The 20,544-nt window shown below is 37.6% G+C and overlaps 1 protein-coding gene across 2 annotated transcripts in view; it reads left to right on the plus strand.

Annotated features, from left to right (window-relative positions):
• The window catches only part of LOC125272997, a 34,361-nt gene that overhangs the window by 7,199 nt on the left and 6,618 nt on the right, over positions 1 to 20,544 (plus strand). Inside the window, exons 2-7 of one of the 2 annotated variants that reach the window (XM_048198212.1) lie at positions 13,589 to 13,927; positions 14,365 to 14,502; positions 14,730 to 14,762; positions 15,776 to 15,838; positions 15,990 to 16,304; positions 19,159 to 19,464. In XM_048198212.1, the coding sequence (XP_048054169.1) occupies positions 13,589 to 13,927; positions 14,365 to 14,502; positions 14,730 to 14,762; positions 15,776 to 15,838; positions 15,990 to 16,304; positions 19,159 to 19,464 (1,194 nt within the window). The remainder of the gene's footprint in view (positions 1 to 13,588; positions 13,928 to 14,364; positions 14,503 to 14,729; positions 14,763 to 15,775; positions 15,839 to 15,989; positions 16,305 to 19,158; positions 19,465 to 20,544) is intronic. The other variant, XM_048198213.1, reaches the window with a different exon arrangement.

The raw sequence follows: 20,544 nt of genomic DNA on the forward strand, positions 1-20,544 counted from the left end.
TTACCCTCTGTCGTTACTATGTGTCGTCTTCCATGTCGTTGCTATGCATCATTACTATGTGTCGTCTTCCATGTCGTTGCTATGCGTCGTTACTATGTGTCGTCTTCCATGTCGTTGCTATGCGTCGTTACTATGTGTCGTCTTCCATGTCGTTGCTATGCGTCGGAATTGTTTGAAGAGTTGACTGTTTTGGGCAAACGCCTGGTTGCTGGATCTAAACCACTGGATGCGCTTAAATTCATCTGTGAAAAGGGATGGAATAAATTTTTCCAAATGTTTTTGTAGCATTGAGAGTGCTTCTCACTCTCCCCGTCACTGTGAGCTCTGGAGAACGCAGTTTCTCAGAGCTTAAACTGATAAAAATGATCTCCGAAGTACAAGTTAAACTCGAGGACGCAATCAAAGCGTTTGTCACTGCGAAAGCCCGACGCGCACGCTTCTGAAATGTAGGTGTGTAAATGTGTATCAGTCAAGAAAAAATCGAAACCTCCAGTTTTGTGAGCTAAAACGTTGTGTGCATATGTTTAGTTTTATTCTGTACACTATCTATTAGCCTATAAAACAGAAAGTATATGCAGCTGTTGCATTGTGTACGTTTTTCACCTTTTTGCAGAATGAAAAAAAACCTCTGAAAACATGCCTGCACGTTTTTATTTTAGTGTAATTTCATAGATATATATATTTTTTTTACATGCATCTTAAGGATCCCTAATTTTGAATGTGAGGTGGAGGCGGCACGATCGTGCTCTGCCTAGAGCGGCATTTGAGCTTGCGCCGGCCCTGTGTACAGTATAAAATAAAACTTACCATTTTACAAAAGGGAGGGAAACGACGCATAGCAACGACGTGGAAGACGACACATAGTAACGACATGGAAGACGACACATAGTAAGACACAGGGTAACGACGCATAGTAACGACATGGAAGACGACGCATAGTAACGACATGGAAGACGACACATAGTAACGACATGGAAGACGACACATAGTAAGACACAGGGTAACGACGCATAGTAACGACATGGAAGACGACACATAGTAACGACATGGAAGACGACACATAGTAAGACACAGGGTAACGACGCATAGTAACGACATGGAAGACGACGCATAGTAACGACATGGAAGACGACACATAGTAACGACATGGAAGACGACACATAGTAAGACACAGGGTAACGACGCATAGTAACGACATGGAAGACGACACATAGTAACGACATGGAAGACGACACATAGTAAGACACAGGGTAACGACGCATAGTAACGACATGGAAGACGACATATAGTAACGACATGGAAGACGACACATAGTAACGACATGGAAGACGACACATAGTAACGACATGGAAGACGACACATAGTAACGACATGGAAGACGACACATAGTAAGACACAGGGTAACGACGCATAGTAACGACATGGAAGACGACACATAGTAACGACATGGAAGACGACACATAGTAAGACACGGTAACGACGCATAGTAACGACATGGAAGACGACACATAGTAACGACATGGAAGACGACACATAGTAACGACATGGAAGACGACACATAGTCATGACACATGCAGCATTGACACGCAAGACGACAAAGTCAAACGACAAGGACCGATGACAGGAGTAAGCGGAGACGACACATAGCATAGACGGACAGCATGTCGACATAATTTTGGCACAAATGGAACCTCATAAGTATATGGTTAGTTAATAATGAGTTAATTATGATTGTGCCCCCTCAAGTAAAGTCATGACATGATGCACATATCACACATCATTAACTAATATATGAATAAACACTATAGAGTGCCTTATTCCTTTACACCCCGGTACAAAAAAACTAAAATAAAAAGTATTTGTATTTTATTTTTATTTATATAATTAAACATATATGGACTTGAAAGCAAGCCATAAACATACCTGTAAAGACACACATAAGGCACATTTACATGTAAAATAGCGCGCGTCCACAAGCTAATGCTAATCAAAGCATATACATTTAAACGACAAAAATACAAATACAGTTAATAACTGCACATAACCTCCTGAAATCCCCAAAAAAACATACATGTAAATATGTCTTTAATTATTAATTCGGCTTACCAAAGCAGTCAACATTTATTAGTTTAAAATGCCAGCAACACAACAAACGCGCCAAGAGAACACCTAGCGTGCGCCACTAATGAGTGTCCCACCAGAAACAAACCCAACATACTTTAGTTCCGGGAATAATCTATGACTATTTAGCTATGACTAAATATAAATGAACTGTAAAAATCAGAAAACAGTTTAGATCAAATTAAATTTATTAGTGGTAGTTAGTCTATTTTCCACATTTGATTAGACAGATCTATGTAATTAATGGCTAAATAATCATGTGCCATTGCAATTATTTGTCACAAAGCTGCAGATGGCAGATTATGATATTACAGTGTAAATTATGACAGTATTAAATCACGTTTAATTCAAATTCAGAGTACTTCTTGTTTACTCTTAAGGAGGCTGATTTATTTAGTTTACCCTAAATGTTAATTAATGCATTAATTATCAAACATGTATTAATGCGTAGTTAAGGCTGCTGTTTTCATGCATGAATCCTTATGACTCCTGTCGTAGTTAAGGATCACTCTTCATTAGTTCATATCTTAACTAATCATGAGTTCATGTTGAAGTAACTATTAATTTAGGTATTAATTCATGGTTATTCATGTACTGTTATTGTAAAGTGTTACCGGCCTATATAGGCTATGTATTAACATAATTGATATTATACAATATAACTGAAGACGTTTGTAGGTCTATGCTGTATCATTTATCATTGTAGCCTATATATAGGCCTATTTAGGGTACAATGGGGCTAAAGGCACATCTTAAGAAAAATTGTGCTTTTTCACTACTCTCAAAGTATATGATTGCAGGAAAAATATATGTTTGTATTGGACATTGATGGAGCAACAGATCAATCATAAAGTGGTTAATTTTGTTTAAAAATCTTATAAATGTATGAGGTGGTGATAAAGGCACACAGCAATCATACAAATATTTTAGCTAAAATAATATGTTTTTAATAATGACTAGGTTAATACTTGTTCAAAAGAATAACTTTAGCAAAGTTTGTACTATTTTTTGTTTATTTTGATAAATAAAAGAATTCATTTTTGTTCAGTAAATATACTGTCATTAAAACAGGCCTATGTGATATATATATATTTATATATACAATATAAAAATAGATTTTAAAAATACAGAAATACAAAATTATTTTTTGAAAGCATTGAAGGAGATCCCATAATAGCCTATTTACAGTAGTAACAATAAGTGATATTTTATTATGATATGATTAATATATTTTAAAATATGATTGTTTCATTATAAATATATCTTTATCTCTAAGATGGATACCCAATTTGATATATGATATTTGCTATGTGAATCTAACCATGTCAAGAAATGGAAAAGTCAGTCTGCTATTCATTATCATGTTAATTATTGTGCTTTTTACCCCAAATACCATACTTTTACATATTCTTCCGTTATTGAAAAACTGTTGCTTGAATTACCTTGAACAAAACTGAAAATCATTAAGAAGACCTTTGTCTGAAAATACAAACATTAATTTAATGGATTCTTATTTGCTACTTAAATCAACAACATTTTAAAAAACATCAAATATTAGATCAAACTACCTCAGAATCAACTTTGCGTTGCTGCTCGCGATCGCGTCAAAGATCAGACAAATTTGCACGTGCATTTTGAAAAGCGGATGTTTAGGAAAGTGCTGCGGCACGTTTTTGTGCCATCTAGTGGTTCAGAGGAAAATAAAATCAAAGGCGCCTTTAGCCCCGTTGTACCCTACACACAGCATAAATGAGTAAACCCACCTCTGAAACTTCACAAAATCAGCAATTACTCTTTACTTAGAAGACATGCTAGGGTTCTTGATTAATTACCAAATAAGCATATCAAAATTATTCAGGAAAATAAGATTTTCCTATCAAAGTAATAAAATGTGTTGCAAAAATGTGTACAATCTCCTGAAAGTTACTAAACAAAATGAAATAAAGTTTTTCTGGTGTAGATTTAAGGCAATTTTTGATCAACAAGTAAGTATATTGAAGCAAAACATTTAAAGAGAAGTGACAATTAAAAGCGTTTTATTGCCCACTGAATCACTCATTCAGAATTAATGCCGAAAACTATGAACCGTCAGGAGAATTATTCTTAGCTCAAAAGAGGACAGGGAAGTACCAAAGCATTCTTTTAGTGTGAATATATAGCAAAAGTAACGTAGGAATTCAAAAACAATGGACAATAATCAGACCTTCATTTTAAGCTTTCATTTAGTGGTGAGAGATTATTTTTAGCTGGACGAGGAGCAGGAGCAGAGCATAGCTGGAAAAAGAGTGAGTGTTGATCTCAAGCCCCATATATACCAGATCTGGTAAACGTGGATCAAGTGGGATTGTCTAAACTTCCATTATGTTTTATGAAACCGCTTTAGCCTAATGTTCATTCAAGTCAGGTGATGGAGTTTAATCCCCACTTTTCTTAAATCTCAAAACATACATAGAACATATTTTACAACGCAGCTGCAGATGTTATATTGAATGTGTGCTCTATTAAATGATCTAATACCAGTAAATGTGTTAATGGTTCGAGAGGTTGCTGGTTGGATTCCAGTAGCAGCAGGAAATGACTGAGCAGTTGTTGTTGAGCAACAGTATAATATCTGCCCACCGCTCCGGGTGTGAGTCATTTTAAAACTGTTATGGAATAATAAAGCCTTGTTTATTGTTTCTTCATAACTGTGATTATGTGCAATATGTAGAAACATTAAAATAAAAAATAGCTGCATAAGTGATGTGCGAGTCAAAGTATTGAAAATTAAAACTGAAAATGTAATCTAGTTGTGCATGATAGTTTTAAGTTTAGTGTTCTGGAAAATGTTAGTTCTTTTAGTTTTCATTTTGACTTTTTAGGATAGAGCCTTTGTTTTGAAAATTCCCTTTCGTTTTAGTTTCAATTTTACTTTCACTTTAGTTTAAAGGGTTAGTTCTCCCAAAAATGAAAGTTCTATCATTAATTACTCACCCTCATGTCGTTCCACACCCGTAAGACCTTCGTTCATCTTCAGAACACAAATTAAGATATTGTTGATGAAATCCGATGGCTCAGTGAGGCCTGCGTTGACAGCACTTCCTTTTTCAGTGCACAGAAAACTACTAAAAACACATTTAAAACAGTTAAAACATGTGACTGCAGTGGTTCAACCTTAATACGTATAATAAAGCGATGAGAATACTTTTTGTGCACCAAAAAGCAAAATAACTTTTCAACAATATCTAGTGACGGGTGATTTCAAAACACTGCTTCATGAAGCTTTGAATCTTTATGAATCCTTTGATTTGAATCAGTGGTTCAGAGCGCCAAAAGTCACATGATTTCAGCAGTTTGATACGCGATCCGAACCACTGATTCAAAAGAAAAGATTTGTAAATCTTCATGAAGCAGTGTTTTGAAATCGCCAATCACTATATTTTTTGAAAAGTTATTTTGTTTTTTTAGTGCACAAAAAGTATTATCGATGCTTCATAACATTAAGCTAGATCCACTGTACTCACATGAACTGATTTAAATATGTTTTTAGTACATTAATGGATCTTGAGAGAGGAAGTACCATTGCTGTTAATGCAGGCCTCACTGAGCCATCGGATTTCATCAAAAATATCTTAATTTGTGTTCTTAATGTCAGAACTCTCTCCGGTTCCGGTGAGAGAACGCCGTGCGCACTGTGGCTGCCGCTTCTCATCGTCAGTGTTCACTGTTTTTTTTTTCTTTCCTGTTTGCTAACCATTTGCAAGCTGTGTATCACCATCCTGTCCTTGTTGCTGGTTGTCTGTATGTTTTGGACTCGTTTTTTCTACTAACTACAACATGTTGCTGTCTTGACCCATATGTCTGGATTATTTGTTTTGATCAAATCCATCACCATTATTTCAGTCTCCTCCATCACTATCAACATCAATCATCGTTTTCTCTTGTGTTTTTTCCCCCATTTTGGATACAAAATCATCAAACATAAACATTACTGGACTGTTTTCCTGGTTTTTACAAACTTTTGCCTTTACCTGTATGGTTGGTGTTCGTGACACGCCTCAATTTTCACCGCGAGCTCTCTGCCTGTGTCTGGTTTAAAGGGCACCTATTATGCCCCTTTTTACAAGATGTAATATTGGTCTTGGGTGTCCCCAGAATGTATTTGTGAAGTTTCAGCACAAAATACCCCACAGTTAATTTATTATAACCATTTGAAAATGTCATTTTTGGGGCCTGTTTTAAAAAGAGCTGTTTTGGTGTGTACCACCTTAAATATAAATGAGCTGCATATCCCCGCCCTGCCTTTGGATGAGGGTGTAACTTGCATACCTATGGCAATAAACAGAGGGTAGAAGCAGAATGGCTGAGAGTGAGAGACCCGCTGTTTTGTATGGCATTCAGCCGTACATGTTTGAACCGGAATCAGACCCAGATGATGAAGAGACTCCGGCAGAAGAAACACAATTGAGAATGGAGCAGGACGTCTCTGAATGGTTATTTGATACATTTATGTACTTATAGAGTTTTAATCGCGTCCCCTTTGCAATTATTATTATTTATTAGTAATATTATTTATTATTACTTTTATTAGCCTCACTCTCTCTAATCTCGCGGGATGCGAGATTTTCCGGAGGGCTACGGTGTCACTTTTAGGACATACAGTATCAGTCAGGATGTTACAGTATTCAGACCCTTTGCTCAGTATTTAGTAGAAGCACCCTTTTGATCTAATACAGCCATGAGTCTTTTTGGGAAAGATGCAACAAGTTTTTCACACCTGGATTTGGGGATACTCTGCCATTCCTCCTTGCAGATCCTCTCCAGTTCTGTCAGGTTGGATGGTAAACGTTGGTGGACAGCCATTTTTAGGTCTCTCCAGAGATGCTCAATTGGGTTTAAGTCAGGGCTCTGGCTGGGCCATTCAAGAACAGTCACGGAGTTGTTGTGAAGCCACTCCTTCGTTATTTTAGCTGTGTGCTTAGGGTCATTGTCTTGTTGGAAGGTAAACCTTCAGCCCAGTCTGAGGTCCTGAGCACTCTGGAGAAGGTTTTCGTCCAGGATATCCCTGTACTTGACCTCATTCATCTTTCCCTCGATTGCAACCAGTCGTCCTGTCCCTGCAGCTGAAAAACACCCCCACAGCATGATGCTGCCACCACCATGCTTCACTGTTGGGACTGTATTGGACAGGTGATGAGCAGTGCCTGGTTTTCTCCACACATACCGCTTAGAATTAAGGCCAAAAAGTTCTATCTTGGTCTCATCAGACCAGAGAATCTTATTTCTCACCATCTTTGAGTCCTTCAGGTGTTTTTTTCAGGTGCAAACTCCATGCAGGCTTTCATGTGTCTTGCACTGAGGAGAGGCTTCCGTCGGGCCACTCTGCCATAAAGCCCCGACTGGTGGAGGGCTGCAGTGATGTTGACTTTCTACAACTTTCTCCCATCTCCCGACTGCATCTCTGGAGCTCAGCCGCAGTGATCTTTGGGTTCTTCTTTACCTTTCTCACCAAGGCTATTCTCCCCCGATAGCTCAGTTTGGCCGGACGGCCAGCTCTAGGAAGGGTTCTGGTCGTCCCATACGTCTTCCATTTAAGGATTATGGAGGCCACTGTGCTCTTAGGAACCTTAAGTGCAGCAGAAATGTTTTTGTAACCTTGGCCAGATCTGTGCCTTGCCACAATTCTGTCTCTGAGCTCTTCAGGCAGTTCCTTTGACCTCATGATTCTCATTTGCTCTGACATGCACTGTGAGCTGTAAGGTCTTACATAGACAGGTGTGTGGCTTTCCTAATCAAGTCCAATCAGTATAATCAAACACAGCTGGACTCAAATGAAGGTGTAGAACCATCTCAAGGATGATCAGAAGAAATGGACAGCACCTGAGTTAAATATAAGAGTATCACAGCAAAGGGTCTGAATACTCAGGACCATGTGATATTTCAATTTTTCTTTTTTAATAAATCTGCAAAAATGTCAACAATTCTGTGTTTTTCTGTCAATATGGGGTGCTGTGTGTACATTAATGAGGAAAAAAATGAACTTAAATGATTTTAGCAAATGGCTGCAATATAACAAAGAGTGAAAAATTTAAGGGGGTCTGAATACTTTCCGTACCCACTGTAATTTCCTGGTCAACAAAGAGCTTAGAACCTAAGAGGTGACACTCTGATACTTTTTAGGCAACAGTCACTAGATGGCGCTCCGGTAGCGCGGCCACCATTATGGGGTGAAAATACTAACTGGACCATTGAATCCTTCACATCTTATGCACCCAAAATCGGTGAATTTCACTGCCAAATCAGAAGCACAGTAGAACAGTTTTTTAAATTAAGTCACCAGTAAATTGTATGATCCTACAGTAAATATTGTATTGTCTTACATATGTTTTATTTTACCAGTTGTGGAATCCAACCATTCATCCATCTGAGGTAACGCAGATAGCCTACTTTATTGAGCATTTTCATTTTATGAAACTTTACACATTTATTAATAGTAAATTAATAATTAATTAATTTAAGATCATCATGTTTGCAGCGAACAATATATTTCAGACCTAGTGGAGTAATAATAATAATATCTAGATCTGAACTGAAATAAGCTATATTGTACGTTTTAATGGATCACGCTACAAACATAATGATCTTATGATCTGCTGTGTCCATTATCGCATAATTCCCACTTTTGGACACTTTTGCTTCAATGGACATTAGACAACACTGCAAAATCAAGCCGTTATATTCATATATTTATTGTCCAACATTCCCAATTTTTCTGATGCATGTCATAATTTCAATTTCATATGTCGGTATTAATTCAGTGTTTATAAGTCTAATACTAATACTAGATCTTTTAAAGAGTTTTAACCCAAACTGACTGAGAGCAAAAAAGTTTTTTTTTTTTTTTTAAACAAAGCAGCTGATATTGCCATAGAAACTAGTGTACTGCCAAGTCGCCTTCACCCCAAAATGGCGGAAATGCAAGGCCGCTGCTGGCGCAGGTGTTGCAATGGAACATTCTGTTGAGTGTCGCTTCTTGTTAGTGTATATTCTTTGAGGTCAAGGTGCTGTGCATTGTGGTAATTGATGCAACATGACGTCACTTCCAAAGTACCAATGAACATGTCTGACCAATTCCATGGAATGTGAAAATGAATCTCATTGAATAAATAACCTTTAAATTAAACTGGTCATCAGCGCAATTCAATTGGTTTGGTAATAGCAAAAGAAAATAGAATGAAGTGATCTCCAAAAAATAAGTACTTTTTGACTGTAAATAAAATTGTAAGGAGTAAAAAGTACTCTTTTTTTCTCAAAAAATGTAATCAAGTAAAAGTAAAAGTATTGATTTTTAAATGTACTCAAGTAAAGTAAAAATCCCCAAAAATAATACTTAAGTACAGTAATCAAGTAAAATTACTCAAGTACTTTACACCTCTGACCTTTGGGGTCTTCCTGTCTTTTTAATTTATATCATAAAACGGTGATGAAATATCACATCTCAACAATGACTGTAAGTGAAGCCATCTTCCTCTGCGATGTGTTTTTTTCTCAGTACTTAAACTGGTGTAAAACAAGGGGGGTTTATTAACATTCAATCATTTTTTCTTCCATTTTCCAACTCAAAATCATGCGTAGGCTGTTCCACCCATTAATTGAAATTGCATTTGGACTGGAAAAGTACATTTTCTATCCTGGTGCCATAAATCTGCCAAATGCTTTCCAGACCGCAAACTGCAATCAGGACATACAGTGGCATGAAAAAGTATGTGAACCACTTGCAGAATCTGTGAAAATGTGAATAATTTTAATAAAATAAGAGAGATCATACAAAATGCATGTTATTTTTTTTTAGTACTGTCCTGCGTAAGATATTTTACATAAAAGATGTTTGCATTTAGTTCACGAGACAAAACAATAGCTGAATTTATTAAAATAACCCCATTCATAAGCATGTGAACCACTGATTCTCAATACTGTGTGTGGTCACCTGACGAGAGAATAATTCAAGCTACAGGAGGATCTGCGCACTGTAAGTGTTTTTGTGTTGTTTCTAGTTTGATTTTAGTGCTGTGTAACTGCTAGTTTGTTTGTTTACTGACTTCACGTGGCAAATCGCGTTTGTTCTCGTTTCGCTTATGAGCAAGTAAGGCGTGGCCTGCTGAACTAACTAACGTTGTAACAAGTTGGTATAAACTCTGAGGTCTACCGCGGCAGCCCTTGTGTGGAACTGTCAATCTGCTGTAAACAAAGCAGACTTCATCACAGCTATTGCTACTTATTCAGATCTCCATCTTATGGCTCTGACTGAGACATGGATCAAACCAGAGGACACTGCCACACCAGCAGCCCTCTCCTCTAATCTCTCACACCTCACGCCAGATTGGGAGGGGTGGTGGTACTGGTCTGCTTATGTCCAGTGAATGGAAGTTCAATCCTTTACCATCTCTCTGTGACAATGGCTCATTTGAATCGCATGCAATTACCATCACCTACCCTGCTAAAATCCATGTTGTAGTTGTTTATTCGTCCCCCAGGTCAGCTAGGTAACTTCTTGGAGGAGTTGGATGTGTTACTCTCATCCTTCCCTGAGGATGGTACTCCTCTGCTAGTACTTGGAGATTTCAACATCCATCTAGACTAGGGTGACCACCATCAAACAAACCAAATGTGGGACGATTACTAAGTTTGTGTGGGACAATGTGGGACATGTTTCCAACACTAAAACATAACCTGAAGCTGTTATATAATGTCTATCTAACTTAATAACAACATTTGTATTCTGCCTTTCAGCTGATAAAAATACGTTGTTCTTTAGTCCCTTCCAAAAAACACCATTACATAATGTATGTCTTTATTTTACATGTCATTTAAATTAAATATCACTGACCCTAAAGGCAGCAGGCATCATGCAGATAACTATTTTTGAATTAGGTGACCAGATTTCTGAAATGAAAACTAGGGACATTTCCTATTTTAGGTGAACAAAAATCTCATTTGTTATGATCTATTTAAAAAACAGGGACAATACATTTTTTAATGTTTTTGTTTTTAATTGTTGTGGGTTCCTTATAGGCTATTATTACATGAATAATTATGATTTAGTTTTATTATTAGGATTTTTGCTCTGGTTTAAATACAACCAAAAAAACTTTTACACGATTAATAGTAACCACTGTAAAAGCAGTTCTAAACAATACTGTTATAGCCTAACATTCGTATGAATTTACAAAAACATATTACATTTCAAAAATAAAACATAAATAAGCCTATAAGAAGATTATTATATTATATTATTATAATATTTAACAAATATGTTTTAACATTATTGAATTTAATATTTTAATTTTCACATGCTGTTTTTAGCTACTGTACAGAAATTAGGCTACAACTGTTTCAACTTTTAGCTAATTTTAACTATTATTTTGCATTTTAGACTTATTTTAAGCAAAAAGTATGTGTATTATTTTATTTTTTATTTATTCATATCTGAGTGTACCTTAAGGTAGTTAAGACGTGTGTGTGGAAATTGCTGCGTTATGACTGCGGAACTTTTGTGGACGTTTAAAATTGTGCAAAACAATCTCGCACCCTGTTGAGGCCCAGTAATAAAACATACAAACAGTTTGAATTGTTAGTATGTTACTAACCTTGAAACTGATAACGATGTTTATTTTGATATTTGACGATAATGGCGCTTTGCTCTGGTCCAGATCCAGATTACGTTCCTCATGAAGTAGCGGCGCGCGCGCGACCAAGTGTAGCTGCACAGCCCCCTCTGTTGGAGAACATGATCACTACACAATTGCTCCAGCAGGCTGCTGTATGCTCGTCGGAACAGACCACAGTCTATGGAACAGACTGATGAAAATGCGGGACATTTTCTCAATATGCGACGTGCGGGACAAGGAGTTAAAATGCTGTGCAGTGCAACGCAAACCGGGACGGGTGGTCACCCTAATCTAGACAAACCTCAGGCTGCTGACTTCCACACTCTGCTTGCCTCATTTGATCTCAAGCGAGTGGCTACCTCAGCTACCCACAAATCAGGCAACCAATTGGACCTCATCTACACACGCTGTGGCTCCACTGACAATGCACTGGTTACTCCACTACACACCTCAGACCACTTTCTCATCACTTTTAATCTCAACCTGACCCCTAATCCAACTCTCACTCCACCACGTTACTTTTCGGCAAAACCTATGCTCCCTCTCACCATCCCGCCTATCCTCTCTGGTCTCATCCACACTTCCTCACCCTAACCAGTTCTCATCACTGGACACTAACACTGCTACTGACACTCTCTGCACCACTCAAACATCTTGCTTAGATGACCTCTGCCCCCTTTTAACCAGACCAGCCCGCGCCACCTCCGCTGTCCCCTGGCTCTCTGATGTTCTCCGTGAGCATCGATCGAGACTCAGGGCTGCAGAGAGGAAGTGGTGCAAATCTAAAGATCCTACTGACCTTAGCTTATATCAGTCACTCCTTTCTTCTTTCTCTACTGATGTCTCCAATGCTAAAACCACATACTACCGCACTAAAATTAACAATTCGACTGATTCCCGAACATTTTTCAAAACCTTTTCTTCTCTTCTTCGGCCAATTCTCCACACCACACACTGACAATAACATCTTAACGGAAATTTTGGGACCTGGAGGATTTTTCTGAAGAACAGAGCTCAGTTTAACTGCTCAGGACAAACAAGAGACTCATGAACAACCATCACAAAACACAAAAACAGTCGTGGATCATCAGGTAACCACACACAGTATTGAGAATCAATGGTTCACATGCTTATGAATGGGGTTATTTTAATAAATTCAGCTATTGTTTTGTCTTGTGAACTAAATGCAAACATATTTTATGTAAAGTATCTTACTCAGGACAGTACTAAATAAAAAATAACATGCATTTTGTATGATCTCTCTTATTTTATTAAAATTATTCACATTTTCACAGATTCTGCAAGTGGTTCACATACTTTTTCATGCCACTGTACATCACTACTGGGAATTTAGTTGGTTTTATTTCTACATTTTTTTTCAAAGAAACAACAAGGAAGACACAAATAAAAGGATGATGAACTTTATTTTCAGTGCATGAACAAAATTTATTTCCCGGTCTGTAATTACTGGCAACGATTGTGGTAAAAATGAAATATAAAAACAAAGTTGCACAAAACCTACTCCAGTCTACCCTTTTGGTTCTTTCTGAAACATCTGTGGATCATTAAATCGCAGCACGTCTCTGAATGAGTAACTTTGAATAAAAGTGTCTGATAAATGAATAAATGTAAATCTGTAAATTCTAGATCAGATACAGGACTTACTTTCAGTAAGTCTGTCTGTTCTTTATTTACAGCTGAAGAGTTCAGATTGTGTTTATTGGACAAGAGTAAATTATGCGTTCAATTTGTTCACTATTGCATTACCAGCAGTGTTTATGAGTTTAATCTCAGATTGACTGTTTGTGTTTGTTCTGCAGTGTTTGGAGCTGATGGAGATGGAGTGAAGAGAGTGTCAGTGATGGAGGGAGATTCTGTCACTCTAGACACTGGTGTTACTGAAATGCATAGAATTAATAGGATACAGTGGATGTTTGGAGATGATGAGAAGGTCATTGCTGTAATGTATGAAAATGACAAGAAGATCTCATATCCCCTCAAAGACACTGAGAGATTCGGAGACAGACTGAAGCTGGATCATCAGACTGGATCTCTGACCATCAACAACATGAGAATCACAGACTCTGGAGATTATGAAGCACAGATCGATCACAGCACTGAAGGGCTCTCATATAAGAGATTCACTGTGACTGTCTCTGGTGAGGACACTTTTATTATTTGAATAAGTTGTTTTCAAGTTTGTTCTTCATAACAGTATCACAGTATCACACTCATGCTGTTGATCTGAATGTAATCTCAGCTGTGATTGGGCCGCAGGTGATCACATGACTGAAACTCAGAACAGAAACTGAACATTTCACACACAGTACAGTACGATATCTTGTTTGGTTTCATTCCACTAGAGTTAATATTTACAAACCTGTTAATTTTCACCATCATTGGTGAGAAACTTTAGTTTTAAAGTAATGACTGAATAATTCAGATGATGTCACATTATAGGGCTCAAATTATGAACTAAAAATGAATGTACAGTGATGTCATACAGTCAGGTTATAGAGCTGATGTTTATAGAGTTTGTTATAGATCAGACTCATTCACACTAATGACTGTCTGTCTTTATCTGTTCCTGATCCAGGTCCGTCTCCAGTTCTGACAGAAGGTCCATCTCCAGGTGCTAAAGCAGGAATAGCTGTTGTTGTTCTGTTGGTGTTTTCTGCTGTTGCTGCTGTTTTTTACTATCGACACAGAATCTGTGATCTAAAACGTTTATTGGGTAAGTATTACATCTCATATAATGAGAAAAACAAGCCTTATTGCATGTGCTACAAAAGTTTAAACGTATAATGCGGTTTCCATATTAAAAGTTCATAGAAACCATTTCTGTCAAAAATTAAAAAAGCACCATAATAGTATCATAATGATTGATGATAATTGGCATTGGTTGTTTTTATAATGATGAAATGATCTGCTAATGATCTCCTGTTTTTCTGTGCTGACAAGAAGCCGAGGTCTCTGAACGACAGTCAGAAACGGGTGAGTATTACTGCAGCAAGAGAAAATGTTGAGTTTCCATATTTAGTATTTTTACTTTTTATTTTACCACAAGTTCTGCTTGTAATTGTTTTGGTGCAGTAATTAATGGAGTGTGTGATTATACATTTATTCCAGTATTGAGATGCATGGCATTAATATACTAATCAACTGCATTTATGTTTTAGGAGTCGAGCATGTTTAACCCACAGTAATGTTTGTTCGTCTGCTATTGAAGCTCACAGAACTAAATGTAAGCTTGAGAAAATTTGCTCGTATGCTTATTTTTTCAGACTTTAACACAGAAACTCTGAAGATGTCTTTTATGCTTCAATGCTTTAGTTTTTTACTGACAGAGGTGACTATCGCTTCTTTATTTGTCGGTATTCATATTTAAAGGTACAGTAAAGTGATTTCTGAGAAATGCTGTTGGAAATTGAAATCAACACACGACCAAACAATTTTGTGAATATTTGCTATTGGATGTCGATTTCAAACATCAACAGTGTTTCTGAGAAATCACTTTCTCCAGCTTTAAATGAATAGTTGAATAGATTTATTAGTTATTTGCCCTCATGTTACTTTCATCTGTTTCATTTGTTCGAAATGACGTCACATCAGTTCGCTCTTCGATTTCATTTGAAGTATATCAGGGACTTTAGCGTTAGTTCTGCTCATTTTCAGGGTCCAGTTCATGCCACTCACACACACTCCTGCCTCCTATTTTATATATTTGCTCGATATATGAGTATATTGGTTTTTGCAATGTTTCACAGAACAAAAAAGGTTTTTTGACATGAGGGCAAGTAAGAATTTTCAAAAAAAAAAAATTAAATTTTCATTTTTGGGTAAACTAAATTATTTTTTTATTTTAAGTAATGAAGAAGTATTAACAGTATGGTGGAAATATCCTTCTCTACTGCCTAAGCGAATATTTATAATGTTTACATAAACTTTAAACAAGAAATAAATATTGCTTGTTAATGTACATTAATGATTATTATTCTAATTATCAGAATTTGTAGATGGTGTTGTGACAGATGAAGAGGCAGCCTCTGAACAACTAACAAGTAAAACATGTGAGTATTTCAATTTCTATAGCAAGAGTTTAACTAATATAAAGACACAATATTACTGTAAATGGTTATCGATTATATCTTCTCATCATTACTGACGTGTCCATTTGCTCGTTCACTTACAATCGTGTATTTTTACCCACTGCTGTGACAGTTGAAGAGAGGACAGTATCAGTAAAGGAGGGAGATTCTGCCATTCTCAAGACTGATGCTGAAATACAGAGAGATGATCAGATCCTGTGGACGTTTGGACCTCAAGACTCTCTAATAGCTGAAACTAAAAGTGAGACCACTGAGATCGCAACATATGATGGTCCTAATAGGAGATTCAGGGACAGACTGAGGCTGGACAAGACGACTGGATTTCTCACCATCTCAAACATCACAGCTGAACACATTGGAGTCTATGAACTACAGATCAGCAGCGGCAGAGGAACCTTGTTCCAGAGATTCATTGTGACTGTCAGAGGTGAGTATCTCAAGTATTATAAAGCTGCAAGCAGCATTTATTAGGGTTCAAGCATTTAAGGCCTTTAAGCACATAAAAAGGTATTATATTTTATTTAGCAAGCATGTAAACACTTAGATCATAGATGGAAAAGACCATTTACAGGCAATACAGGCAATTTAGTGAGGAAAAATATGGTTTTTAAAGGTTTTTTGACAGTTATAGTGCCACCTATTGCCCAATCTCCACCACTTTTGGGGTGTCCTCAGAGTGTGTCCATACATATGCATGTTAATTTTGGTGAAAATATCTCATTTCGTTTTGAACTTATAGATACTTATATATATGAGAGCATAAAAAATGCCACTTCCTATCAAAATTTGTCATTAGTGTTGAAACACTTAGTTAACCAGCTTGGGTTCCGTGTTTAGTATGCTGGTTTCATCTCAATCAGACCAACGGTTTTGAAGATATTCGCAAAAGTTTTTTAGCACTAAATCACAACGTTGCACAAACCATGAGCCCAAACCTGGCAAGTCTGGTATCATTGGATTTGGCAAGGTTTCAGAAGTCTAAGGATGTGAAAATAAGTTGACCACACCCAAAGTTATATACATTTTCATCCAAAACCATTAAAAACATGTTTTATAAAGCTTTCTAACAGTTATAGCGCCACCTATGGTCCAATCTCCATAAATATTGGCATGCTTCTTTAGAGTCATATGTTGCATGTGCTCACTTCATTGAGTTCTGAGTTTTCATTTAGGCTTTATAGGCTTTTTTTCTGTAGATTTTGCCACGCCCATTTTCTAAATGACCCTGTTATAGCGACCCAAAGGGTAAAGTTCTGGTTTTGTTCCGATCGGATGAAAAACCTAGGACTAATTCAAATGATATGCATATTGTGTGGATCTGTGAAACACCACATGATTACAGAGGCGTAAAACTCATTAGCGCCAACTAGTGGCTGATTTCTTTCAAAATTTTTACAGACCTCTAGGACCATGAGTCAAACATGCCCACCGCCCAGTTTCATCCCAATTGGCCTCCATTAACCTTGTCTGATAGGTGCTCAAAATTCATTGGCCGATGGCGGCCATGTTTTTTGAGATACGCCAATGTCCTCATGTACCGTCATGCCCCCTTGGACCAAGACACTGCATGCCAAATTTCAAGTCGATCAGCTAAACGGTTGCATAGTTACAGCTGTTTTCATGTTTTTTTTTTCGAGTTATAGTGCCACCTATTGTCCAATCGAAATTATTTTTTTATCATGACCAAAGATTGAGCCCCTACACACGTGTCCCAATCTTGGTGCAAATGTCTCATTTCATTCTTTAGTTATAGCCATTTTAGTAAAAGTGGCTCTGCCCTCATCGGTTGTTTTGGCAGTTTTGTTCAAGTCTCTACGACTTACCGTTTGGTGTGCCCAATCACTTTTAGGGGAGAATGCTGCAGCCTCTTCACTCAGTATTGTAAAGAAATTACTTGTTCTTTATCAATCATCTAGTCATGCATCGGTCAATCTCTGTCTCAGGTCACTCAGTTTAAAATATCAGGGTTTGTCAAAGTTGCTTATGTGAAGCGGATGCACACTCCTTGCACAGTATCCTGTTTCCATTTCCTAGTTCTTCTGCAAACTCATGTGACTAAAATACAGTGCACAGCATAAATGAGTACACCAAGTCTGTTTAATCAGTTACCAAAGAAGCATGTCAAACTGTCAGGAGACTTATTTCTTAGCACAAAAGAGGACAGTGGTAAAAGAGGAATACCAAATCATTCATTTAATTGTGCAAATATAGCAAAAGTAACACAGAAATTCAAAAACAATGGACAGAGCAGGAGAAATGTGTCCCAGAATGACTCAGAGCCAGCAAAAGCTAAGAAAAGAGAGACTTATCTCACAGAGTAAGATCCAGCCTGCAGAAATGACAAGCATGGTTGTTGTTCTCACTGGAACTACCTACTGTAGCCAAAGCACAATAAAGTCAGTTAGCCATTTCCAAAGCCCATATTTACAAAAAAGAGATTCTGGGAATCAATACTCTGATCTCATGAGACCAAATCAATTATTTTGGATCTAACAGAATCCAAAATGCTCTGGTGTTGCTAGAGGAGGAGTACAGCGAGAAGTGCTTGGTTCTTATATAGGGATCTTATATAGGGATGTATGAGTGCTGAAGGTGTGAGGGAGTTGTGCTTTATCAATGCTGTCATGAATTCACACCCCGCTGTGTGATGTAATACACAAACCTGAAACAGAACATGTTACCCTTTCCTCATTCCCTGTATTGTTGGTCATTTTTTTAACATGACAATGAGGATGTGGGGGATTCTGTAGAGACGGGTTGAGCAACACTCCCCATTAAAGATCAGGGCATTTAAGGAGCTCATCATCCAGGAGTTAAACAGGACAAATGTGACAATTTGTTATGAACTTGTACACTCCGTGCCAAGAAGGGTCAGAGCAGTATATTCAAAATTATAGAGGGCATATTAAGTGATAGAATATTATACATTTGTTGAATTAAATCTAGGGGGTACTCATTTCTGCAATCCTTCATTTAAACAAAATTGGCTAATTTACTTATTTTATGGCTATTAATGACATATTTTCTCAGTTATTATGTGTATGTTTAATACATTTTAGTTTTGCCATCTTTCCATGAATTGTATTATTGATCATAAAGAAAATACATCTTTTGTATATGTTCATTGTGTCATTAAGCAGGGTTAATACAGTATATGTGCATAATACAGTACAGTATAACCTCCAAGATTATATATCACGGATAAAAACAGCATGCACACTTGCTGTAATGACATTTTCTTTGTATTTCTCTCTTTCTATGTGCTTCTGTCACAAATAAAGTCGTGATGAGATCAGCGGTGGAGGGAGAATCGGTCACTTTATACCCTGACACTGAAGTACAGAAAGATGATCTGATCGTGTGGACATTTGGATATGAAGACACTCTCATCGCTCAAATGACTGGAAAGACCAGAGAAACGTATGAAGGTACTGATGGGAGATTCAGAGACAGACTGAAGCTGGACAAGAGGACTGGATCACTGACCATCAACAGCGCGAGAACTGAACACTCTGGACTTTATAAACTACAGATGAGCAGCAGCAGCAGAGGAACCACAAACAAGAGATTCAAAGTTGCTGTGAATTGTGAGTATTTGTCTTTATTTTTATGTGATGATGCATTGAAATGCACTGGCCAGTTATTCATACTGTAAATAATGCACACACATCCATCAATGAGCCAAAACATTATGAGCACCTGCCTAATGGCGCTTTTCCACTGTGTGGTTTCAGCACGGCTTGGCTCGCTTTACTTCCAATTTGCTTTTCCACTGCAGTTTAGTACTGCTTCAGAGTAGGTGGGATTATAGACTGATTGTAAACTGTCTATTACTGTCGTGGATCTGCTCCTCGGCAACCAACGATTCTGCACCTCGTCTACTGACCACAACACAGCCATTTATTTTTCCAAGTTGCGTGCAACAGTCGTTTAAAGCAAGTCTTTTAAAAAAAGTCATGCAAACAAATAATACTGCGGTGACCGTTACTGACTGTTTAAGGGTGCATTCACATTTGTAGTTCGGTTCGCTTGGTTCATTTGGTCCGGACCAAAGAAGAAAAAAAAACATTTAGTCCTGGTCCGATTAGCGTTCAGATTAGCAATTTTATCACCGAACCAAAAGATACCGAACCTTAAGGCATGGGGATACATTCACAACCTTATTGGTTGGATTTTATGACGAATTGCCTATTTTGAGACAGAACTTACCAAACATCCCAAACAATGCTGTTTGCTGAGGTAAATGCGCTCATTGTGTCTGCGTAGCGGTGCATGTGATGGTATTTTGGCCAGCTGGGAACTAGTGAAGAGCTTATAAAATGTGTAAAGTAGTCAAAACAGCGACAGGGATCCATCCGTCACACAAACGATCTGCTGTGAGGAGACGCGCGTCTGATACATGTGATAGGCTTACTCGCGACTATGACAAGAAAAACCGACATGCGTGAGGATTCTGTCCTTTTTAGGGTCTCGTCTTCCTGTTTTTGGTTCGTTTACATGTCTTTGGTCCGTGTTGCGTTCATATATCATTCGAACCGCACCAGAGTTCGTTTGGAAGCGGACAGAGACCCATCTTTTCAGCGGTCTCGGTCAGCTTGTTTGGTGCGCACCAGGGTTCGGATGGCAGCGTTCACATATGTTCAAATGAACCGCACTAACCGAGCAAT

This window comes from Megalobrama amblycephala, linkage group LG7 (genome assembly GCF_018812025.1).
Source record: "Megalobrama amblycephala isolate DHTTF-2021 linkage group LG7, ASM1881202v1, whole genome shotgun sequence".
NCBI lineage: Eukaryota > Metazoa > Chordata > Actinopteri > Cypriniformes > Xenocyprididae > Megalobrama > Megalobrama amblycephala.